This window comes from Acomys minous (genome assembly GCF_964271855.1).
Source record: "Acomys minous genome assembly, chromosome: 14".
NCBI lineage: Eukaryota > Metazoa > Chordata > Mammalia > Rodentia > Muridae > Acomys > Acomys minous.
In genome coordinates, this window is record NC_140496.1 from 18538900 (window position 1) to 18563971 (window position 25072).

Below are 25072 nucleotides of genomic sequence, written 5' to 3' on the forward strand. Positions count from 1 at the left end.
CTCAGGGTCGCAGGCGGCAGGAGCAGTTGGGGCTCATTTCCATCCCTGCAGTGAGCTCAGAAGGCGCCCAAGCATGTGCTCAGCTGCGACTCTACCTTTAGTAAGCTGCAGTGAGCACACTCCGGGGCCTAGTGCCGAGCAGTCTGTTACCTGTTGATTGGCAACTGAGAGGCTTTGTTTTGTGATTTTAGGGAATCAATATCCCAGTGACGCTGCTGATGTCCACCAGCCAGACTGGAGACGGGATTTTGGTTCTCTCCTAACACAAAGTGTGGTATTTCTGCCGTGAAATGCAAGTATGACTAGTGTTAGAGTAAAATGTAAGCTATGCTGGACGGTAATGAGACTAAGGTAGTTACCTTAAGACAGCAGTGTCAATACCCAGTGTAGTCAGCATGTTTTCCAGGTGAAGGATTCTGGTGCTGGCGGATTCCTAACAGACTTGAGAGCTTTTGTAATAACATATCTGCCAGTGTAGCTTCTTTCTAAGTATTTGAAGACAAAAAGAGAAAAGTGAACTGAAATTGCAGGCCAGAGTACCAAGGATACCCCTCCAAGTAACCCTCCTCCCTAATATATAGTGAATAGTAAAGATGCTAAGGCTTTAATGGCTTACTGTCAGATACTGGGCATGACTACTGAATGTTTGAAGACCAGCTGTTTACTTCTGGTTACAGAATATAATGTCTTGGCAATTTTTTTCCATAGGAAAGTAATTGAGACCACTAAAGAGAATGTGCTGGTCCTGTGTATGTTTATAATGTCATGGGGTCTTACTTCATAACCCAGGTTGGCCTTCAACTTAGTCCTGTCTCCACTCCCAAATGCTAGGATTACAGGTGTGTGCCACCATGCCTACATTTCTTTTTTCTGTTTTTCTTTTTTTCTTTTTTTTTTTGAGACAGTGTACCAGCCCTGGCTGTCCTGATATTTGCTCTGTAGACCAGGCTGGACTGTAACTTACAGAGATCCGCTTGCCTCTAGCTCCTGAGTGCTGGGACTAAAGGCGTGCATGACCACTGCCTGGCCCTATGCCTGTATTCTTAAAGCAGCAGTTCTCAGCCTGTGGGTTGCAACCCATCTGTGGGGGTCAAATGACCCTTTCACAGGCGTCGCCTAAGACCATCAGGAAACATACTTACATGTGATTAATAAGTGAAATTACAGTTATGAAGGAGCACTGAAAATAATGTTCTGGTTGGGAGTCACCACAGCATGAGGAACTGTGTTAAGGGTGGCAGCATTAAGAAGGTTGAGATGGCTCAGAGGTTAAGAGCATTGGCTGCTCTTCCAAAGGCCCTGAGTTCAATTCCCAGCAACCATATGGTGGCTCACAACCATCTATAATGAGATCTGGTGTCCTCTTTTGGCATGCAGGTGTCCTTGCAGACAGAACACTGTATACATAATAAATCTTTAAAAAAAAAAAAAAAGGTTGAGAGCCACTGTCTTTCAAGGATCATTAAGCTTTCCAGTTACAGGAAACTGACAGTTAATTGTTGAGTTATTGGGACAAGTACTCACCTTAAGGGCCTTTCTTTCTTTTCCAAAGACAATGAGAACGGCAGAAACAAAAAGATTAATGATCACAAGTCCCATCAAGATGATGCTAGTGAGGACCAGAAAGGAGCCCAGGATCGGGTGTAGAGCAATAACCTGGGAAGACAGTAAGGCCTCTTGGAGTTTCCTTTATAAATTGTGCTAATACCAGATTTATTTATAAGCACACACTTGAATCTCAGCTTTTACAAAAAAAAAACAGGTGAGTAATAGGATTGTGACTCAAATCCCAGCTAAGTTTTGGCAGCTCTGAAAAAATGTCTAAACATGAAGGCTTGGGGCAACATGCCTGTGGAAAAAATAAATGCATGCCAGACGGGAGCATAAGGCCTGCCTTCCATTTGGGAAGCTTCTCTAGACACACGAGTCTTCCAGTCAAAGGTAAGAAAAACTGGTTTTTGGCTGTTCGTGCAAAGCTTTGGAAATCGGAGGGAAACGGAGTATGTTTCCTCCCACCGTGGTCTTGTAAGATGGGAGGCTCATAGTTAAGTTCTTTTCGCTTTTCTGCATAGATGTTTGTAAATTCAGGTCTTAGTAGGATGGTTCTATACTTAGACTTTAGGTCATGTGTCGTGGTCCCTCCCACACCCCGCCCCGCCCTATGCCCTCGCTGCCATCATGGCCCATTCATTGTTGCTATTAGCCTGTAACCAATGACTCCCTTATGAAAGCAGCCAATAGCAGTTGCATCCTTTCTTGGGTAGAAAGCTGCTGTTGAACCTATTTAATCAGCAGTCTGAATCGTGGCTGCGTTTGCTGGGTAGTTTTATGTCAACTTGACACATCATAGTCATGTGAAAGGAGGGGACTTCAATTGAAAACATGCCTCCGTAAGATCAGACTGAAGGCTATAGATTGTGGGAGGGCTGGGTGCTTGGTGGTTGGTACCACCCTGGGCAGGTGGTCCTGCGCTCTATAAGAAAGTAGATGGAAGCCAGGCGTGGTGGTGCACGCCTTTAATCCCAGCACTCGGGAGGCAGAGGCCGGCAGATCACTGTGAGTTCTAGGCCAGCTTGGTCTACAAAGCAAGCCTAGGACAGCCAGGGCTGTTACACAGAGAAACCGTCTCTAGAAACAAAACAAAACAAACAAGAAAAAAAAAAAAAAGAGGCAGATGGAGGGCTAGAGAGATGGCTCAGAGGTTAAGAGCACCATCTACTTTTCCAAAGGTCCTGAGTTCAATTCCCAGCAACCACATGGTGGCTCACGACCACCTATAATGAGATCTGGTGCCTTCTTCTGGTGTGCAGGTATACATGCAGCCAGAATACTGTATAAATAAATTTTTAAAAAGAAGAAAGCAAGCAGATGGAGCAAAGTTATGAGGAGCAGCTGATGAGCAGCACCCTCCACAGCCTCTGCATCAGCTCCTGCCTCCAGGTTCCTGCAGGGCTGGAGTTTAGGCCTTGGCCTCTCGGTGGACTGTGAGGCTATGTAAGCTACATGAGCCCTTTCCTCCCAACTTGCTTTTGTTCATGGTGTTTGGTCACAGCAATAGAAGTCCAGGACAGTGGTCTTCAGAGTGATTGATTGTACAGGTGTTGCCAGTTCTACTAATTCCTGATCACAGCCTTTCAGTGTTAGGACCCAAATCCTCGCAAGATGCCTATTTCAGGTTTTCCTTTCACTTTATTTAATTTTGCAGTAAGTTACACTTACGGTACTGTGTGACTTTTTAAAAGTTAATGTTCTAACCAGTATGCCTAATTCAAATCTAGCTGTGTGTGTGTCTGTGTAGTACCTTCTCCTTTATGTAACGTGGGAAGACGGAGTTAGTGGGTGAGGGAGGAGTAAACTCACCACGAGGAGTGGTAACTGCACAGAGGAAGTTGTTTCTGGCACTCGCTTTGGTTACTCACAGTACACAGTTTCCGACGGCCATCAGCCGCTTGTGCTACTCTGGCCAGGTGCCCTTTGGCAGTAGGATGAGGATATGGGTGAGAGGGAGATGAGGAGGGGACACTACTTTGAGACAAAGGCAAGAGGTACAGGCTCTTAGCCTGAGCCGTGGGAGGCTGCAGGTTGAGCAACCCCACCCCATCCTACTAGGGTTTTGTTGTTTGTCCCCCCCCCCCCCCTTTGGTTTTTTGAGACAGGCTTTCTCTGTGTAGTCTTGGCTGGCCTCGAACTCACAGCGACCCACCTGCCTCTGCCTCCCAGGTGCTGGGATTAAAGGCGTGCGCCACCACCGCCCGGCTCCCATCCCACTAGTAAAGCTGCTAAATCAAGCATGAATCTGAAAGGTAACTAGCTAGGTTGCTTCCGCCCTACCTACCTATGCATCTTACCTCCTTGTACCTAGACGTTCCCATCAAGAGGCCAACAAGAGTCACTGCGGAGCTGAAGAAACTCCGGTAGTCAGAGATGCTCCATCCAAACAGCAGGTTGAACTGAGGAGAAGGACCAGTCAGTGGTAACCAATCACATTTCTTTCTGCCCTGAGGTGCTTGATGTGGCCAACAGAAGCAGTGGGAATGCCTTGTGGCTACTAGGTTACTATGACTACAAAATTTATCTGATGTCCATACTACATTTGGCCTCATTTTGTCTGTATCTTAGAGACATGACAAACATCTGGGTTTAAGACATTAAATATGGAACACGATTGAACCTAGCTTTCCTATCTGGCCTTATCTCCAAACCCGTTGCTAACTGGGTGGTTTTCTGTGCAGTGGCCTTTCTTTTCTGAAGGAAGGTCGCTTGGGGAAGGTGCTGGGTTTGGGGCTTACGGTCATGGCATAGCTGCTCAGCAGGATCGTGATGATCAGTATAAAGCCCACCACCTCATCCCAGGCCTTGTTCAGTGTCTTGCTGATGATCTGCAGCCGGGCATTATGTCGCAGTAGGTCCCACAGCTGCACAGTTGCCAACAGAACCAGGAAGCCCATGAGGTGAGTGACAGCTGAGCTCACTTTGAGTGCCTCAGAGAAACTGATGAACCTGTGACCGAGGAAAACTGGCTGGCACTCAGCGTGAAGCGGACCTCTGCAGGTTAGCGCTGAGCCACTGTCAGACACCCACTGTGGTGAAAACTACTTTCTAGGGTGGCCCCAGAAACACTATGAGAACAGCAAAAGGCCTCTTGGCTGGAGCTATCCTGAAAAGCTTTTCAAAGCCCCTCCTGGCTGGTTTCTTTGCCTCATACTGATCCTAGAAGTGAGAACCAGCATTCATGGCTGTTGATGCTGAAATCTCTCAAAATGAGTTAGTCTAAGGGGCAGTGCCACTGTCGTGTTTGTTTTCTCACCCTGTGCTTTCTGACATTATAGACACCCATGAGCTGCCACAGTCACACCGAGAGTGAAAACTGCAGTTCGATCTTGTTATGTGAAGTACATAATTTTACGTCACACAAGCGGTTTACTTGGAGAGACTCCTGTAGCTATCAAACAAGTTGGCAAGCACAGACCCTTTGCCTAAGGTCGAGGCCAGCGGTTCTCAGCCTGTGAGGCGGACACCTTTGGCAAACCTTTATCTCCCGAAATATTTACATTATGATCCATAACTATCAAAATGACAACTATGAAGTAGCAATGAAAATAATTTTCCGGTTGGGGGTCTGTACTAATGGTAGCAAAAGGGCCGCAGCAGTAGGAAGGTTGAGGACCACGGCTGGACATCTCCACACAGCAGCCTGGAGCTTAGCTGCCACGACCCTCTGGGCTACACAGACCTACTATGCCAGCGTAGACAGTGCAACACAGAGTTAGTTCACTTGATCTAAAAGTGCTCAACAGCCTGATCATAGGCAATAGAAAAACAATGCCTGAACAACAGCCACCTCATGTAGGAAAATGGGTCATACTGGGGTGGTATCCTTTTTGAAAGATGATCATTTGTCTCGCTCGTCTTAGGCTTTATGTGTACAAAGTAACCCAGGTTCAAAACCCTTGCTATGAAGCTCACATGCATTATATTCTACAGATCCTTCCGCACCAGAGAGCCTTTCAGCAGGGCTAGCGAGAATGCCATGGTCTTGTTCTTTCCGCTGTGGACACAAGCCCAAGCTCTAGTTAAAGTTGCACTATACAAACAGCAGATCTGGTGAGGAAGTGGAAGAGAAGGGCAGACAGTGATCAGGACGCCTCATGTCTGAGGTAGGCATGCTGTGCGCCTCAGGTCCCTCACCTGTCCGGGTCACGGCGGTATTGCAGCATGTTTTTGTGAAGTAGAGAAAGGCGCTGCGTGTTCAGCCCCAAGATGCTGAAGCTAATGAGGATTATGCTTGTGTCCAGAATGTTTCTTTTCCTAGTGAAGAACCCCAGCCTCTGCCGCTTCAGCCGACAGCCCTGAGCAAAGACAGCACAGTTACCACTGTTGTCTGGATGATCCTAGAGAAAGCAGTCTGTCTGGCCACTTGGGATTTGGCAGGCAAAGCACATGGGCTGTGGACGTGTGACTGCCCTACAGTCACTACTAACAGGAAAATTGGATGCTAATAAAATCTTCCTCTGTATGTAGTTTATTTTATTTATGTGTAATAATATAAATGTATATGTAAAAATATAATGAAAATGTCTTGAAAAAATATACAGATTAAAAAATAAAATATCAAAAGAGCTTGCCAGATAGAATCATTCTTGGAGATTATAAAACTATTGTGTATACTTAACTAATTTTATAAGCTTTTAAAATTTCACTATCAAGCTTGGCAATAAAATACTGTTTACAATAATTCCTGCAGTTTTTTGTTTTGTTCTACTTTGTTTTTAGTGCTTTTTGCCAAGCATACTTTAACATTATTTTATATAAAGGTTATAAGAAACTATATCTGGGTGTTGTGGAACAGACCTGTAATCCCAGCACTCTGGGAGGCAGAGGCAGGTGGATCTCTGTGAGTTCAAGGCTAGCCTGGTCTACAAAGCAAGTCCAAGACAGCCAAAGCTACACAGAGAAACCCTGTCTTGGAAAACCAAAAAAAAAAAAAAAAAAAAAGAAAAGAAAAGAAAAGAAAAGAAAAGAACTCATGACGGAGCCTCCAGAGAGGGCTTGTCTGGTGGCTGTCCTCGCACCTGGCATTTTCGGCTCACCTGTATGAAGGTGTAGTAACAGATGAGTAGGTAGTAGGTGACTTGGGAGACAATCCAGGCAGAGCCCCTCTCTGATGACTGAGGGCAAGTTAAGCTGTCCAGCCGTAGGGAGGTGAAGAAAGTCCCTGACGAAAAGAACGAGTCAAGATTCTAAGCGTTTCTCCTTTTCATAAAACAAACCAACTACTCCTAACTGTTCCTGTATCACCAGTTTCAAACATTTTAGTCTCCACATTCTACTTAGTATTTCCTGTGGAACTATCCAGAACATTCAACGGATCACGGGCAAGCTTCTGGAGAAATGCCCATTTCATTAAAGCTGGCAGAGATCTCAGCCTGAGGGGTAAGCATTGGCTTCCACCACTTTTCAACTTAGAATATGGCTGCAGAGAGCAAAATCTAAGGCACCGAGCTGCGTGGGGATGGACTGCAGGTTTGAGATGTGGCTAGAAGCACAGTGAGGATGGCTGTGATTTATGGTTTTATAAACTTTCATAATTTTATGAAAGGTCTTGTGACTTCTAGTCCTGAAACACTGGAACTGAGATGTTCCCCTGGTAGGCAGAAAGTACATTTAGGAACAAAATTTTCATACTTTGGCAGATAAATCTCAAGATTTAAGCACCTACCCCCCCCCCATGTTTTTGGTAAACAAAACCCTTTAAAGAACCCAAGGAAACCTTCAGGGCTATTTAGAGCAGTGGTTCTCAACCTTTGGCTGTCCCTTATCAAAGGTATCCTTCATATCAGAAACTTACATTATGATTTGCAACAGTAGCAAAATTACAATTACAAAGTAGCAACAGAATACTTTTTATCATTGGGATCACCACAACATGCTGAACTGTACTAACGGGTCACAGCAAGAGGAAGGTTAAAAACCACTGGTTTATGTCTTGAAAAACCAACCAAGCAAACAAACAAACCACCGATTTAGAGAGAGGGGGATAAATTCCCCAAAGAAAAGCACCACACAGTGGTCAGTGGGAGCGCGCCTCTAAGTCACTCCCATGGTAGAGAATGGGGAGGAGGAAGGCAGGCTTCCCATAAAGGAAGCACCGGGTAGCATCTAATTATCAGTGAGATGCCACTAAGACCATGGCAAAAGCTCAAAAGATGAAGACAAGAAAGAAAACGATGGGAGATGAAAGGTGTGCGCATGTTAGGAAAATATGTGAGCATAACAGCTAAAACCCCTTTATAGAAAAAGTAATGCTTAAAACTGCAAATTCATGACTAAACAACTTAGGAAATTAGGAGCTGGTATGGTGTTGCATGCCTGTAATCCCAGCACACAAGAAGGCAGAGGCAAGTGGATTTCTATGAGCTCAAGGCCAGGCTGGTCTACAAAGTTGAGTCCAGGACAGCCAAGGCTACAACCTTGTCTCCAAAACCCAAAACCAAACAAATTGGGAAGCCTGGCATGGTGATCCGTGCTTTCAATCCCAGTACTCAGGAGGCAGAGGCAGGCGATCTCTGCTGCTTCAAGGCCAGCCTGGTCTACATAGTTCCAGGACGGCCAGGCCTATGTAGAGAGGATACTGTCAAAATAAATATAAAAATTTTTACTGTAATAAAAATTGAATACCAGTTAAAACTAAAAGTAGTCTTTGGGGAGTAGGAGGTTAAAAAAAAACAGTGTTGACTTATTTGACTTTAAAAAAAAAAATCACACACCTGGTGGTGATGGTGGTGGCAGTGCATGCCTTTAACCCAGAACTCTGGAGGCAGAGGCAGGTGGATCTCTGAGTTTGAGGCCAGCCTGGTCTACAAACCAAGTCCAGGACAGCTAAGGCTACACAGAGAAGCCCTGTCTCAAAAAACAAAAACAAAAAAAAAATCACATTTATAGCTGGTGGTGAAACACACCTTTAATCCCAGCACTCTGGAAGCAGAGGCAGGCAGATCTCTGAATTCTAGGACAGCCTGGTCTACAGAATGAGTTCCAGGACAGCCAAAGATACACAGAGAAACCTGTCTTGGAAAACAAAAAAACAAAACAACAACAAAAGGCTGCCTCCACGATGCTGTTCTGGTCCTGCTGTGTGCCCTGGGCATTCCCAGGATGGGAACTGCCCTCTAGGGAGACATTCCCTGCCTGGGGTCTCCCTGTGTCAGGGACCAGATTACCCTGACAGCAGGAAGATGGTCACTAACAACGGTAGTGTCTGCAGTGTTTGCTTCTTCCAAACCATGCCAGTGTGCAAGCCCCAGCGTTTACAGAGTCCGTCACGGTGGGAGATGTCAGGTGGGAGAAAAGCTGCTGGAGACGTGGTTGCCGAAGACAAAGTGGTGTGTGAGATCGAGACAGACATGACTTCTGTGCAGGCTCGATCACCAGCAAGTGGCATCATTGAAGCTCTTTTGGTACCTGATGGGGGCAAAGCTGAAGGAGGGATTCCTCTGTTCACACTCAGGAAAACTGGTGCTGTTCCTGTTAAGGCCAGACAGGCTGAAGCTCCTGCTGCAGCCCCAAAAGCAGAGCCTGAAGCAGCGGCAGCCCCTCCTACCCCTGTAGCACCTTCGCCCACACAGATGCCACCAGCACCCACACCCTTACAACTCCCTTCCAGCAAACCAGACCCCGGCCCATGGTACAGTACTACCCACATCCAGGTGTCTGCAATAAAACCCATTGCTGCCCCTCCACTGCCTGAGCCAGGAGCTGCTAAAAGCACAAAAATGCTTTCCTGAAGAAATAACCTTGAAATCCAACAACCATTCACGTTTAAAGTTTTGGAAATATCGGGGATACAAGGCACATATCTAACATAATAAAGGCTATACACATCAAGCCAATAGCCAACATCAAATTAAATGGAGAGATACTCAAGGAAATTCCTCTAAAATCAGGGACCAGGCAAGGCTGCCCACTCTCTCCATATCTCTTCAATATAGTTCTTAAAGTTCTAACCAGAGCAATAAGACAACAAAAGGAGATCAAGGGGATCCAAATGGGAAAGGAGGAAGTCAAACTATCCCTATTTGCAGATGATATGATAGTGTACATAAGTGACCCCCAAAATTCCACCAGAGAACTCCTTCACCAGATAAACACCTTCAGAAAATTGGCTGGATACAAAATTAACTCAAAAAAAGTCAGAAGCCTTCCTATATACAAACGACAATCATGGACAGGAAGAAATTAGGAAAACCACACCCTTCATGTTAGCCACAAGCAATATAAAATATCTAGGAGTTACTCTAACCAAGCAAGTAAAGGACTTTTTTGAAAAAAACTTTAAATCCCTGAAGAAAGAGATTGAAGATGACACAAGAAGATGGAAGGATGTCCCTTGTTTGTGGATCAGGAGAATTAACATAGTAAAAATGGCCATTTTACCAAAAGCAATTTATAGATTCAATGCAATCCCTATCAAAATACCTACACAATTTTTTAAAAAACATTGAAAGGTCAATCCTCAACTTCATATGGAAAGACAAAAAAAACCCAGAATAGCTAAAACAATCCTATACAATAAAAGATCCTCTGGAGGAATCTTCATTCCTGATCTCAAGCTGTACTATAGAGCAATAATAAATAAAACAGCATGGTACTGGCACAGCAATAGGCTGGTTGATCAATGGAATTGAATTGAAGACCCAGAAATGAATCCTCACACATATGGTCATTTGATTTTGGACAAAGAAGCCAAATCTATTCAATGGAAAAACGATAGCATCTTCAACAAATGGTGCTGGTCTAACTGGATGTCTACATGTAGAAAAATGCAATTAGACCCATATTTGTCACCATGCACAAAACTCAAGTCCAAGTGGATTAAAGACCTCAACATAAAACCAGAGACATTAAATCGGTTAGAGGAAAAAGTGGGGAAGAGCCTGGAACACATTAGCACAGGAGACAACTTACTGAACAGAGCACCAATAGCCCAGGCCTTAAGGTCAACAATTAACAAATGGGACCTCATGAGGCTGAGAAGCTTCTGTAAGGCAGGAGACACTGTCAAGAGAACAAAGCAACAGCCTACAGACTGGGAAAAGATCTTCACCAACCTTACATCTGATAAAGGTCTAATTTCCAAAATAAATAAAGAGCTCAAGAAATTGAACACCAAACCAAATAACCCAATTAAGAAATGGGGCTCAGAACTAAACAGAGAATTCTCAACAGAGGAATATCAAATGGCTGAGAAACACTTAAATGCTTAACGTCATTAGTCATCAGAGAAATGCAAATCAAAATGACTCTGAGATTCCATCTTACATCCATCAGAATGGCTAAAAGTAAAAATTCAAGTGACACCACATGCTAGTGAGGATGTGGAGAAAGAGGAACACTCCTTCGTTGCTGGTGGGAATGCAAACTGGTACAACTACTTTGGAAATTTATCTGGCGCTATCTCAGAAAACTGGGAATAAGGCTTCCTCAAGTCCTAGCTATTCCACTCCTTGGAATATACCCAGAAAATACTCCACCACACAACAGGGACATATGCTCAACCATGTTCATAGCAGCATTATTCATAATAGCCAGAATCTAGAAAAAGCCTTAAATGTCCCTCAGTTGAAGAATGGATAAAGGAATTGTGGTACATTTACACTATGGAATACTACTCAGCTATAAAAAAACAAGGAAATCCAGAAATTTGTGGACAAATGGAGGAAATTAGAAACAATTGTACTGAATGAGTTAACCCAGAAACAGAAAGACTCACATGGTATATACTCACTTATAATTGGGCACTAGCCCAAAAAGCATGTCCCATGAAAATCTTCACTTACCGGGAGATTGGGACAGATGTGAGGACATCCTACTGGGACTCTAGGTAAGAGAAATATAGGAGATGGGGAAATAGAAGAATCCAGAGGATCTTAGAAACCTACAAGAAGAACATCATAATGGGTGGATCGGGGCCCAGGGATGCCTGCTCAAACTACTGCACTAACCAAGGACAATACAAGTAGTAAACACTGAACCCCTACTCTGATCTAGCCAATGGACAGGACATCCTCCACAGTTATGTGGAGAACAGGAACTAACTCTGTCATGAGCTCTGGTGCTCCATATTTGACAACCTCCCTTTGGTGGGGAGCCCTGATGGCACTCAAAGAAAGAATAGGCAGACTACCAAGATGAGACTTGTCAGCCTGTGACCATCAAGTGGGGGAGGAGATCCCCCTCAGACATGGACCTAAGGGAGGGTAATAGGGTGGAGGTGGGAGGGTAGGAGGAACGGAAGGATACGAGTGATGGGAAAACCATTGAGTTGCAATCTGAATAAATTAATAAAAAATGAGAGAAAAAGAAAGAAAGAAAGAAAGAAAGAAAGAGAGAACCTTGAGCCAGGCTTCCTGTCAGCGTTTGTGACGGCCTCGGTGGTTGCCTTGCAAGTGTAGCCTGTTGAGCCTGTTGTAAATGCAGTGGTTGAAGATGCAACCAAAGAAGTGGTGTATAGAGATTATACTGACGTCAGCGTTGCAGCTGCTACCCCCGAGGGGGTCTCATGGGTCCCGGCATCAGCAATGTAGGAACTACGAATTATGCAGCTACTGAATGGACCACTGATGAGCTGGTACTTTTACCATTAGCAATGGAGGAGGTTTTGGCTCACTTTCTGGAACACCCATTATCAACTCCCCTCAGTCTGCCATTCTGAGCATGCACGGCATCTTGTGGGAGGCGAGGTGGGAAGTACAGCCTACGATGTATGTCGCCCTGACCTATGACCACTGGCTGGTTGATGGCAGAGAGGCCGTGACTTCCCTCTGAAAAATCAAGGCAGCAGCAGAAGATCCAAGAGTCCTCCCTCCTAGACCTTTTAGGAGGAAGCCACACCTCCTACCTACTGATCATGCAGGGACTGAAAAGCAGTCTTCTCCCTGTTCCCTCATCCATCCCAGTTAGCCTGAGGAAGCCAGGACACTATGTAACCAGCCTTCACAGTGTTCCCTCTGGGCCTTTGTCTATGACCTCTCCTGATACCCTGGGCCTGAGAGAGAGAGAGAGTGAGAGAGAGAAAGAGAGAGAGAGAGAGAGAGAGAGAGAGAGAGAGAGAGAGAGAGAGAAGAGAGAGAGAGAGAGAGAGAGAGAGAGAGAGAGAGAGAAAGAGAGAGAGAGAGAGAGAGAGAGAGAGAGAGAAAGAGAGAGAGAGAGAGAGAGAAGAGGGAGGAGGAAAAAAAAAGGGAGGTGAACCCTGGCTTGCCCTCGCGGGCTTCATTGTGTGCTTGCATTGAGAAGATTCTTCCTGGTATAGTCACAGCTGTGGTCACCCAACCCTCCCCAGGCTTCTAGGAATCACCTAGGACCCCGTGCTCGTTGAGAGCAGAGCTTAGCACAACATGGTGGTGGGACAGCCTGGTGAAGGGACTGTGCTGGCCAGATTAGGGTGACTAGAGCTTTCAAATTCAAGGTGGTATGAGCATGTGACAGGAAGAGGAAGTTCTCTCAGGAGTCAGTATAGTGATGAAATGGATGATGTCATCTCTGAGGTCACCCTTTGGGTGCAGGTGTGATCATTGGAATTTCATGAAGCTTGGCAAAACGCAGGTAAACAGGTTACAAAAGCTCCTGGCCTTGTGTCCTGCCTGAGACTGCTGACAAGTGACACGGGCCCTTAGTGCTAAATGCCCTGTTTTCTTCTAATCTCAAGACAAGCTTGGGGGAGGGGAAGAGGTCAGTATAGAGTGCCTGCAGCATCTGCCACTAAATCCTCACCACTTAAAACTTGTAACTTACATATTTAAAGAAACTGCTTTTCAATGAAAATTAAAGGTCAAATGTTCTTAAAAAAAATCAAATCATACTTCTGAGTAACCACTCTAATGAAATCTACTTGAATGAATGATATCTGATCAGTAAAGGAGGCCTTGTCCCGAGATAGGCAGGTTACAGAGCAAGGAGAGTCGGCCTGCGTACCCGCACCACTGGATTCCAAAATGAGGGTCACCACACAGAGCAGATTCACATTAGCATTGAAGACCGTGAGTTCCACAAAGAGGGCTTTCGTGCAGTGGTCCAGCCAGCGCCCCTGCTCCAGATGCTGCAGGACTCTACGGACACAGAGAAACAAAGCCACCTACTGTTTCCATCCAGCACCCTGGCACTGTGGCAGACTGCATGAGAAGCCACATTCCTTGGTCTGGTGGTCCTGTAACAGACTTCATGACTAGGAAGACCCAAATGCCCAGCACGGGAACGGACATGGTTAACTAAGAAACAGCATGTTCACAATAGCGTTCACACCAGGGGCAGAGACTGAGGGAACCCTGTCTAACTTTTTCTTTTTTTCAAGACAGGGTTTCTCTGTATAGCCTTGGCTGTCCTGGACTCAACTTTGTAGATCAGGCTAGCCTCTGCATCCTAAGTGCTGGGATTAAAGGTGTGCGCCACCACTGCCCAGCTCCCTGTTTGACATTTAATCTGTGAGGCAGGATTAATTTTATAAACCCTGTCAACGACTGTTTTGAAACATTAAATATTCTGCACCAACGCCTACTCGCTCCTGAGACATGAAGGCAGTACACATGCCAGGATCTGACTGACAATAGTTTTTGAATAATGCCTTGCTGCTATGACTTTGAAAATTCTATTTCTTGGGTGTGTGTGCGTGTCACGGTGCGCATGTGGAGGTCAGAGGACAGCTTGGAGGAGCCAGTTCTCGCCTATCATGTGGGCCCTAGGGTTCCACTCGGGTCCTCTGGCTTGGGGGCAAGCATCTCTACCAGCTGAGCCATTGTGCCTGCTCAGAAAACAATTAGACTTTTCATTCATGGTGACAAGGACTATCGGGGCTCATGTATCGAACTACTCTCTAAAGTCCTGGCTATTTAGCTTAGGCATTTGAACTTTAGGTTGACCCTCACATCATGGTTCACAAGGTAATGTTTCCATTTGTATCTGAAGATTACAGTGTGTTTAAGATAGATTCACCTGAGTTCAACTATTCCTAGAACTGAAAATGTCTTTCCAGATTGAAACTTTCTTCTTCTTCTTCTTCTTCTTCTCCTTCTTCTTCTTCTTCTTCTTCTTCTTCTTCTTCTTCTTCTTCTTCTTCTTCTTCTTCTTCTTCTTCTTCTTCTTCTTCTTCTTCTTGTTTTTTGAGACAAGGTTTTTTGATGCAACAGAGCCCTGGCTCTCCTGGACTCTCTTTGTAGACCAGGCTGGCCTTGAACTCACAGAGTTCCACCTGCCTCTGCCTCCCAAGTGCTGGGATTAAAGGCGTGCACCACCACCGCCCAGCTATAACACCTTTTTTCAAATGGACAGAACAAAACAAATCTGTAACAGGAAGCTGGCCAAGGAGTTTCTAAATGTAAAGGTATAGCTCCAGGGGCTGGAGGGCTGGCTCAGCCATTAGGAGCACTGGCTGCTCTTCCAGAGGGCCGGAGTCTGATTTCCAGAAACCACACGGCAGCTCACACTGTCTGCAATTCTCATCTCAGGGGATCCAACACCCTCCTTCTGGCTTCTGAGGATACTTGACACATGTAAACAGACATATATGCACGCAAAACAGCCAAACACACCAAACAATAACACAAGGCGATAAAAGGTTTACTTCCGTATAAATGTGGACAAGTACCAGAGCCAGTACAGAAGAAGCATTACAGCAGCTGCTGGAACTTCTCACCTCAGCCAAAATTCCCAGCTGACCTGTGATTGGCATCTTGCTCAGGGCACACACTCACCCGGCTGCAGTGCTGGAGTTTCTTCCAAGTCTTACAGCGTACCCGCCTCCTGAGTAAGTGGCAAATTCCCCTTGTGTGGGATAGCCTCCCAGTGACTCCTGACTCTGATAATGCCAAATGCTGTCCGCTGCGGTGATGTTTGTACCCGGGGGTGCCCAGCCAGCGGCATACTTCTCTCTGTCCTCCTGCTGTTGGGGAGTCCACTTCACATGTTCACGGAGAGATACCGGGAAGAGCACATCACTAGAAATGCGAATCTGACGAAGCAAAACATTGCCCAGAAGGAAGGAGTTCCCGTCAGTAATAAATCCTAGCAAGAAAGTAAAAGAAACAGTTTTAAAAAGTTGTCCTGTTGCTAGCTGAATGAGGCAATCCATTAAACTTCATCACCAGTTGTGAAACCATTTAGAGGTAGGAGCCAATGCAACCACACAAAAAGAGGTATAAAACCAAATGAAATTGTGTGATGATTTATAAATGATATATACTATTTAGATAAATTAAGAGAATGAGTAGGAAAGCTATTAACTTAAAAATGATAATTTAGAGGCAGGCGTGGCGGTGCATGCCTGTAATCCCAGCACTTGAGAGGCAGAGGCAGGTAGAGATCTCTGTGAGTTCAAGGCCAGCCTGGTGTACAAAGTGAGTCCAGGCCAACCAAGGCTACATAGAGAAACCCAGGCTTGAAAAACCAATAAAAACAACAACTTAGCATGGTTACTGGGCACAGAATACTGGTATCCGTCCAGCCATACCACTCACAACAGCTATAGAAATAAAACATCTCATTTAAACAGCGACACCATAGATCCTAATAAAAGATGGGAACATAGGCTGGAGAGATGGTACAGTGGTTAAAAGCATTGTCTGCCCTTCCAAAGGTCTTGAGTTTGATTCCCAGGAACCACATGGTAGTTCACAAGCATCTATACTGGGATCTCATGCCCCCTTGTGGCCTGCAGGCGTACATGCAGGCACAGCATTCATACACATTTAAAAATCTTAAAGGATGGAAAAATAGACATCCATTCATCTATTTATTTATTCTTCCAACAACACACTTTATGTACTGACATGAGCCAAGCCCTGGCCTAGGTGCCAGGAACAAACCGTGGCTGCAGGGCCATTCCTGGCCACCAAGAGCTCACAGGTAAGCAACAAGAAGGACAGGCCCTACGCAACGCTCAGCTTGCGGAAGCAGCGCTCTGTGAGAAGCGAGCAGTGCTGTTCGGATGACCAGGGAAGGTTTCTCTGATGGAGTGACCCGTGAAAAACGATAGTAAGAGTCTGACACATAATGAGGATGCCCGCCAAGGGGGGAGGGGGGAACAGCAGGCTCCAAGATTCCAGGGTGATGGCATGTTGATGCATTTAATGAAAGTCACAGGAGCACCAGTGGCCGTAGGAGAGCAGGGTTAGAGGAGGCAGCGGGCGTATGGGCTGGGCAGAGAAGGTCCCTGTAAACCCTGGGAGGGATTTGATATTTTATTCTAAATGTCTCTGTTGGGGACTTTGAACAGGTGACTCACAGCTTCATGGAGAAGAGGAAGAATGGGAAAAGCTTGCCTTTATAAAGGTGGAAGGTGGTGCCCAGTTTAATTCTAACTTATGTTTCTGTCCCGAGTGAAGCCACAAAGCCACTTGTGTAGTTTGGAACCAATTCCCCATCCCGTTAGGGGTGTGGGCAACTCCTGTACTTTGTACATCGGATCGCTTACTGACACAGTAAGGACAATGGGAAACATTTTATTTCAGTGCTGGTGATCAGCCACTGCTCTACACCCCTAAGCCCTTGTTTCTTTTGAGATAGTCTCACTATGGCCTCAGCTGCGATTTCAGACGTCATGAACCACCACGTCCAGTTGGTGATACTTATTTTAGACTTATTAGTTTACATGTTAGAGTGTTTTGCTCGCGTGTACTTATGTGCACTACACGCATGTCTGGTGCCCGAGGTCAGAAGAGGATGTCAGATCCCCTGGGACTGGAGTTACAGACGGCTGTTAGCCACCCATGGGTGCTAGGAATTGAACTTGAGTCCTCTGCAAGAGCGACAAGTGCTCTTAGCTGAGTGGGCTACTTTCCAGCCCTGGCAATATCTTTTTAAAGTTAAAAGTGTAGGGTGCTAGAGAGATGGCCCAACAGTTATGGGCGCTTACTATTCTTAGAAGATTCAATTTGGTTCCCAGCATCCAAGTCTAGTGACACCTGCATACATACATAAAAATAAAATTTAAAAACCTGTATCTGGGCTGGAGAGATGGCTCAGTGGTTAAGAGCACTGGCTGCACTTCCAGAGGTCCTGAGTTCAATTCCCAGCAAGCACATGGTGGCTCACAACCATCTATAATGGGGTTTGATGCCCTCTTCTGTCATACATGCAAATAGAATACTCAAATAAATATTTAAAAAATAAAAAATAAAAACCTGTATCTATAAGGACTAGAAAAATGGTCCAGTGATTGAAAGTAGTAGCTGCTCTTGCGGAGGAACCAGCTTCAGTTCCCAGTACCCATATGGTGGCTCACAACCACCTGTAACTGCAGCTCCAGGGGACCCAACATCCTCTTCTGACGTCAGACTCCTGCACACACACGGTCTATATGCATTCACGCACGCAAAACATATTCAAAGAATAAAAAGTTCAAAAATGTGTAACTACTCCAACCCAACAAATCTTCCCTCAAGGAATTTCTCAGACACACGTGCCCCTGTGTGAGGATATGATGCTAGCAGTCTAAGCTTATTACAGAAGTCACAGTGCTTCTGTGCTATAACGGACTTCTGCATAGCAAGTGGATGAACAGCAAGGCAGCCTCATATAGACGGATGAGGATTCCCCCAGAGAAATTAGGGGAAAAGCCAAATTCATGACAAGGCCTGTAGTAACTCCCCATTTACTGTCACCTGGTCACTTTCCAAACACTCTGACCACCGCCCCTGAGAAACTGGGGAAAGGAATGCTCGGTTTTGTTTTGTTTTGTTTTATGGCTGCAACTCTGTGGGACTCCCAAGGATCTAATCCTCGAACCTCTCCTACCTAGGTTTAGTTATGAGTGTTCTCCAAAAGGTCAGTGGCTTGAGTGAAAGAACCAGGGCGGTAGAAGTTTTAAAAAGTGATTTTTAAGAGTTGAATAGGTAAAGCACGTTGGTGTCAATTTTAACTGTTTTTACCCTATGCTTACTTGACTGGATTTATTTTCATTTTTATTATTTGATTTTATTGTTTGGTTTTTCAAGACAGGGGTTCTCCGTGTAGCCTTGGCTGTCCTAGACTTTCTTTGTAGCCCAGGCTGGCCTCAAACTCAGGATCCTGCCTCTCCCTTCCAAGTGCCAGGGTTATGACCACCACCCGTGGCATGCTTCTTGTCTTTATCGTGAGGTCCATTGTACCTGCCAGTGTGCCCATCCGGGTAGCTGGCATCAGTTCTGTAGCTTGATTAGCAAAGCTTCATTTCCCAAGCGCTGACACTGAGCACCCACTCTCAGTACTGTGTGCCAGGCACTGTTCTGGGCCCTCAGAGCGGTCATACAGGCCAGGGCCGAAGATTCTTCCCAATGAATAGGGGAAAGCAGAGCAGCAAAGGCTGAGAAATCTACCCAGGATTACACACTGGTAAACGGGCATGAGCCTGCGTAGCCAGGCCCTCAGCCTGCTCTTTGCACTGTGGTGCTATGGGCAGCCAAAGAGTCCAAGAGGAGACCAGCCCTATGATGGCCTCAACTCTTGCCATCTCAGGCTCTACTCGTTTTGTCCACATCTTATTCAGTGCCGAGTTATGTAGGCATTGCCTCTGTAAGAGCGGCGGACACACCATGTGCTGCTCAGAGAACCAAAGGACGATGGCGCTAAGGCGAACACATCCTTCAGATTCTCTCCAGGAACATGAGCGATGTCCTGAATCTCAGGGTGAAGCCACCAGCCCAGACACACCAGACCCCAGCTTCCCCAGCAGGACCCTCAGTTATGCCAGGGAAAAGCTGGGTAACCGGCAAAAGCTGAGGACAACAGTAAGCAAAGACTGCCTTTGAGGGGGAAAAACATTAGCCACATGCACGCGCTGCAGGGCAAAGCTTGGGACTGCCTCTCTCCGTGACGTCATTCAGGACACAGGCCCATTGTGACCGTTTTAAAAAAATCAGCGCCTATGAAGTGTCCCCAAAGACTGTAGCTGTTCAGTGTGTGTTTGTGAGACTAAGCTGAGTAAACACTAAATAGAGAACTTAGGCACACACAGTCAGAGAGCTGGGGGGAAAACGGCACAGGGGACCAAAAGCCCATCCCATGCAAAGACCATTTTTATTAGGCCACATTCTTGTGCTCAGTGTGTGGCTGAGTCCCAGGGTCCCTGCAGTTTCTTTTTATGCTGTAAATGAACCAGTGCTCATCCCTGTGACATGAGCCAGTGGGGATCAGAAGCCATGGGCCACCACAGGTCACCAACAAAACCTTCTTGAATGGAGTCCAGGGACTTTGCAGTATGCACAGAGGAGTGGCCATATGGAGAGGCCAGCTGACCTTTTCCTAGTTGTCCATGGGTTGAAGGAGGGGTTTCAGGAGGACTAACTCACCTTCAGTCGGCCCCCGACTGTCCTTACCCCTGTAATCTCCATAGAGGTTAGGAAGGAGGGTGTGGTTGGCCCAGGGGTAGAAATCCTCCACAAGTTTGACTTCCGACAGACGGTGAGAGAGCCTCTTCCAGATAGCTTGATGGAGGAAAAATCGATTGGAGTCCTTTGCAGAGTAGACAGTGGTCATCAGCAAGGTCAGGAAGAGGATTTTCACTGGTTTACAACAGCAGAAAAAAAAATCATTCAAATAGTTGTCTTAGAACTCTAAACTCTTCTCACTTGTCCTATGCTTAGACTTTTTTGGGTCTGAAAGAGTCAAACTGGAGCTGGGCATAGTGTGTGCATTTTTAACCCCAGCACTGGGGGAGGCAGAGGCAGATGGATCTCTGTGAGTTCAAGGGCAACCTAGTCTACAGAGCGAGTCTAGGTTAGCCAGAGCCACACAGTGAGACCCTGCCTCAAAAAAGCCAAGCCAAGCCAAGCCAAGCCAACCAACCAACCAACCACAAAAACAGTCAAATGGACAGGTTCACGTAGTTCAACTAATGTGTAGACACACACACACACACACACACAGGTAATATAAGTGTACATATTTATACACAGAAATATGTACACATATGTGGGAATACATATATATGTATATCTTTTCCAGAATTATCCTGCTAATAATCATAAATTTAACTCAAGATACATACAATCCCTCAAGATATATTGTATTTTGATTCTCGGAGCTAAGTGCTCTTTTGTATTCTGGCCTATCTTGACTGAATTCATAAAATGGAGGGAATGAAAAAAAAAATAACAGAGTTTGGTCCAGGGAACCCAGTAGCATACTAAATGTGTTAAATTAAGCACTCAGCCACTCGGGAGGCAGAGGCAGGTGGATCGCTGAGAGTTTGAGGCCAGCCTGGTCTACAAAGTGAGTCCAAGAGAGCCAAAGCTACAGAGAAACCCTGTCTCGAAAAACAAACAAACAAACAAACAAATAAATAAATAAATAAAATAAAAGTAGGCACTCAGCGCTTAAAATAACCAATTTCCAAAGCAGTTTCATCGCTCCCCTAGTCCAGGGAACATGTAAGTTGGATGTTGTTTCCCCTCTGCAGGTAGAGACACTGACCTTCGCCTCAGTGAACCCTGAGGACCCCTAGCTCCCTGTCTTCCCATTGCTCACATCACCTGAATTGCTGGAATTACAACTTTGTTTTAAAAGACACTTTTCTGGCCTCCTCTGCGGTCCATCTTTTCCCCGCTGCCCTCTCCCTCTGCCCAGTGTGCTACAGAGATGCAGGCTGCCCCCACCCTGCCCTCTCCCTCTGCCCAGTGTGCTACAGAGATGCAGGCTGCCCCACCCTGCCCTCTCCCTCTGCCCAGTGTGCTACAGAGATGCAGGCTGCCCCACCCTGCCCTCTCCCTCTGCCCAGTGTGCTACAGAGATGCAGGCTGCCCCCACCCTGCCCTCTCCCTCTGCCCAGTGTGCTACAGAGATGCAGGCTGCCCCCACCCTGCCCTCTCCCTCTGGACAGTGTGCTACAGAGATGCAGGCTTCCCCACCCCTTCATACCCAGAGTACCGCCCGTCATCTTGATCAACTGCTTCTTCCAGGCTCTCTTTGGGTGCTTGGCTAGGCTGCTCATTGCTGGGGCAGTATAAATGGGATTATTCTTATCTCTCAAACCGGGTGCTGACGAAGAACACTTTGCTGTCAGAGATGAAAATATAGGCCAAATAAATGTCCTATTTCATTACATGGTGGTTAACTGTTTGTTGAGCGTCTACTGTGAGCACTTCCTGTTGAATATTGGAGGAGCAGACAAAATGCTGCCTAAGCAGCGCCTCTCTCAATGAAAAAAGGCCTGGGTTTCCCTTAAAATTCCAATCCATGCCAGTCAGTGGTGGCTCATACTTTAATCCCAGCACTTGGGAGGCAGAGGCAGCTGGATCGCTGTGAGTTTGAGGCCAGCCTGGTCTACAAAAGCGAGTCCAGGACAGCCAGAACTGTTACACAGAGAAGTCTTGTCTTGAAAAACCTAAAAAAACAAAAAACAAAAAACAAAAACTAAAGTAAAAAGAATTCCAGGGTGCCAGGGCTACACAGAGAAACTCTGTCTCAGAAAAAAAAAAACCTAAACAACAACAACAACAACAACAAATTTCAACCTAATGGAATCCAAACTTGACATTATAAATCAGTTACCAGAAAAATTAAACTAAAAGCAAGTGTCGGAGTGTAGCTCAGTAGTCGAATGACTAACGTGTGAACCTTGGTACCATAGGCCACAAGTGTCATGTCTCTCTCTCTCTCTGTGTCTCTGTCTGTCTGTCTGTCTGTCTGTCTGTCTGTGTGTGTGTGTGTGTGTGTGTGCGCGCATCACTCTGTCTCTCTTCTTGCCCCACTCCTTTTCTGGTAACATCTCTTAGTTAGGTATTTTATTGCTGTAGTAAAAACACCATGACCAAAAAGCAACTTGGGGAGGAAAGGGTTTACTTGGCTTACACTTCCAGATCCTAGTCCATCACTGGAGGAAGTCAAGACACGAATTCAAAACGGGCAGGAACCTGGAGGCAGGAGCTGATGCAGAGGCTGTGGAGGATGCTGCTTACTGGCTTGCTCCCCATGGTTTGCTCAGCCTGCTTTCTTATAGAGCCCAGGATCACCAGTCCAGGGGTGGCACCACCCACCATAGGCTGGGCCCTCCCCCATTGATCACTAATTGAGAAAATGCCTTACAGCTGGATCTCATGAAGGCATTTTCTCAACTGAGGCCCCTTCCTCTCTGATGACTAACTTGTGCCAAGGTGACACACAAAACCAGCCAGTGCAACCGACCCCTTGTCAACTTGACACACAAACACATCACTATGAAGGCACAGTCCTTCCTTTCTTATTCACCCCTAAGACTCACATTAAAACCATAAGTAACTTTGAAAGACCACAGCCTTTACAAATTCAAACACATTAAAATTTCCATCCCTCTTAGGCCGTCAGCACATATGTAACAGCCTTGGCCAGTTCTGGAACACAGCTTCTCTGAGCTCTCAGGAAACACTGCCCGGAAGATTTCACCTCAGTGATGCTGGTCTCTTCCTAATCATCACTGATTTCTTAGCTCCAGCTGACCAGCATCAGTTGTCCTAGTAACAGAGAAGTTTCACTTCAGTAGTTCTGGTGTCTTGTTAATCATAGCTGATTCTTCAGCCCCAGCTAACCAGAACCACAGAATTTTAAATCAAAACATCAAACGGCCCTGATATATTCTTTGCTCTTCCCTCTGGAGCTTCCCAAGCCGGCCCTCCATCATGGGCTGCACCGCTGTCAACATTCTTTCCTTCCAAGTTCCCACAGAACGTTCCCCTGAGTTCTCAACACTCATTGGCTTCTCTAAGCCCAAACTTCCATGGTCCTTCCACAGTCCTCCCCCAAACATGGTCAGGGCTGTCACAGCATACATCACTACAGTGGCACTAATTTGTCCTAGTTAGGGTTTCTATTGTTGCAATGAAAATGCCGTGACCAAAAAGCAAGTTGGGGAGGAAACTTATACTCAGCTTACACTTCCAGGTCATAGTGCATCAACGGAGGAAGTCAGGACAGGAACTCAAGCAGGGCTCGAACCTGGAGGCAGGCATTAGTGCAGAGGCCATGGAGGGGTGCTGCTTATCAGTTCTGCTTTCTCACAGAACTCAGGACCGCCAGCCCAGGGATGGCTCCACCCACTGTGGGCTGGGCCTGCCCCTATTGATCACTAATTGAGTAAATGCCTTACAGCTGGATCTCATGGAGGCATTTCCTCAACTGAGGCTCCTTCCTCTCTGATGACTCTAGCTTGTGTCAAGTTGACACACAAACTCAGCCAGTACAGTGTCTGGTGTCAGAAATATAGCCCAGGCTGGCCTCACATTCGTGATCTCTGCCTCAGCCTCCCAGATCACAGACCATGACCCAACCCACTAATAAGGCTTCTTCCAGTGCTGGGAATCCAGTGCAGTGCCCCAGGCAACCAGACAGGGCCCCTACCACTGAGTTCATCCCTAGCCTTTTCATTTTAAATATTAGATTCACAGCCAGGGGTGGTGGCTCATCCATTTAGGGCCAGCACTCAAGGAGGCAGAAGCAGGCAAATCACTATGAGTTCGAGCCCAGCCTGGTCTACAAAGTGAGTCCAGGACAGCCAAGGCTACACAGAGAAATCCTGGCTTGAAAAAACAAAACAAAACAAAAAAAGGGCAGGTCATAGTCAAAGGTCTTCAGATGGGGAAGGACAAGAACTTCAAGAAAGAAGCCACTTCCCATAAAGAAAATAGTTCAAATGCACAAGAAATAAGAACAAGAGAGGCAGTTCCTTTTTTTTTCCCTTCTTTTTCTTTTTTGTTTTTTCTAGACAGGGTTTCTCTATTTTAGCCCTTGGCTGTCCTGGACTCGCTTTGTAGACCAGGCTGGCCTCAAACTCACAGTGATCCACCTGCCTCTGCCTCTCTGAGTGCTGGGACTAAAGGTGTGCACCACCACTGCCTGGCAAGAGAGACGTTTCCATCTCTGAGTGAGACTGTTAGTTTAAAAAACCTCCCTAGGATTGGTGTGCCTATCCCTTAGCGTGTCAACTGCTCAGTTTAAGGAAGTGATTGCTAGCTTCACGCCCGTCACATTCTCCTCCATGCTGTGGCCCCTCGTTCCTTCAGATTATTCTCATTGGTTTCTTCAGGGTTTACAAATAAATTTAAAGGGGATGCACGTACGCCCTCTAGCCAACACACTCACTGTGCTAACATTTTTGCATCCTGCGCTTCTGGCTCAACACTGGTTACAACACTCCCCCAGGTGCTGTGAGTAATTTTTAGTCAGGTTTTTTAATTTTATTTTTTTGAACAGGCTGGACTCCCTCAGGCTTGGTGACTGATTGAACGCGGGGAGTAAGAGCATGTAGGATTACACTAACGGGTGTAGAGAGCTGGGGCGATGCCGCTTGACTGAAATGAGATAACACAGAAGAAGCGTGGATTTGCGTGGCAGGCGGACACCTCAGTCTGAGGCAACCGAGGGCATTCGGGTGAAGAGGACAGGCAGTACAAGTACCACCTGGGGCCCGGGCGGGAGGAGACATGGAGCAGAGCATGGGGACACTGAAAGGACGCGCTGGCTTCCGGAGGAATGTGTGAGTTTGGGACACTGGGCTCCTAGGCAGAGGAGGAAGTGCAGTCAGCGTGGATCACAGAGGTAGCTTGAATTCTACTGGTTTTGACATGGATTGCTCTGT

General features: G+C 46.2%; 1 protein-coding gene and 1 pseudogene across 2 annotated transcripts in view; one reads left to right on the plus strand and one right to left on the minus strand.

Annotated features, from left to right (window-relative positions):
• Positions 1–18: 18 nt before the first annotated feature.
• The window catches only part of PKD1L3 (polycystin 1 like 3, transient receptor potential channel interacting), a 54707-nt gene continuing 29653 nt past the window's right edge, over positions 19–25072 (minus strand). Inside the window, exons 21-30 of the mRNA XM_084755672.1 lie at positions 21382–21519; positions 19842–20027; positions 15243–15552; positions 13471–13604; positions 6591–6715; positions 5689–5849; positions 4290–4500; positions 3849–3950; positions 1525–1656; positions 19–485 (exon numbers count right to left, since the gene is read on the minus strand). Of these exons, the coding sequence (XP_084611798.1) occupies positions 375–485; positions 1525–1656; positions 3849–3950; positions 4290–4500; positions 5689–5849; positions 6591–6715; positions 13471–13604; positions 15243–15552; positions 19842–20027; positions 21382–21519 (1610 nt within the window). The 3' untranslated portion in view covers positions 19–374. The remainder of the gene's footprint in view (positions 486–1524; positions 1657–3848; positions 3951–4289; positions 4501–5688; positions 5850–6590; positions 6716–13470; positions 13605–15242; positions 15553–19841; positions 20028–21381; positions 21520–25072) is intronic.
• On the plus strand, positions 7689–9284 carry LOC311583048 (dihydrolipoyllysine-residue succinyltransferase component of 2-oxoglutarate dehydrogenase complex, mitochondrial-like; annotated as a pseudogene). Its single transcript has 2 exons — positions 7689–7751; positions 8655–9284. The product of its transcript is annotated as a dihydrolipoyllysine-residue succinyltransferase component of 2-oxoglutarate dehydrogenase complex, mitochondrial-like (transcript).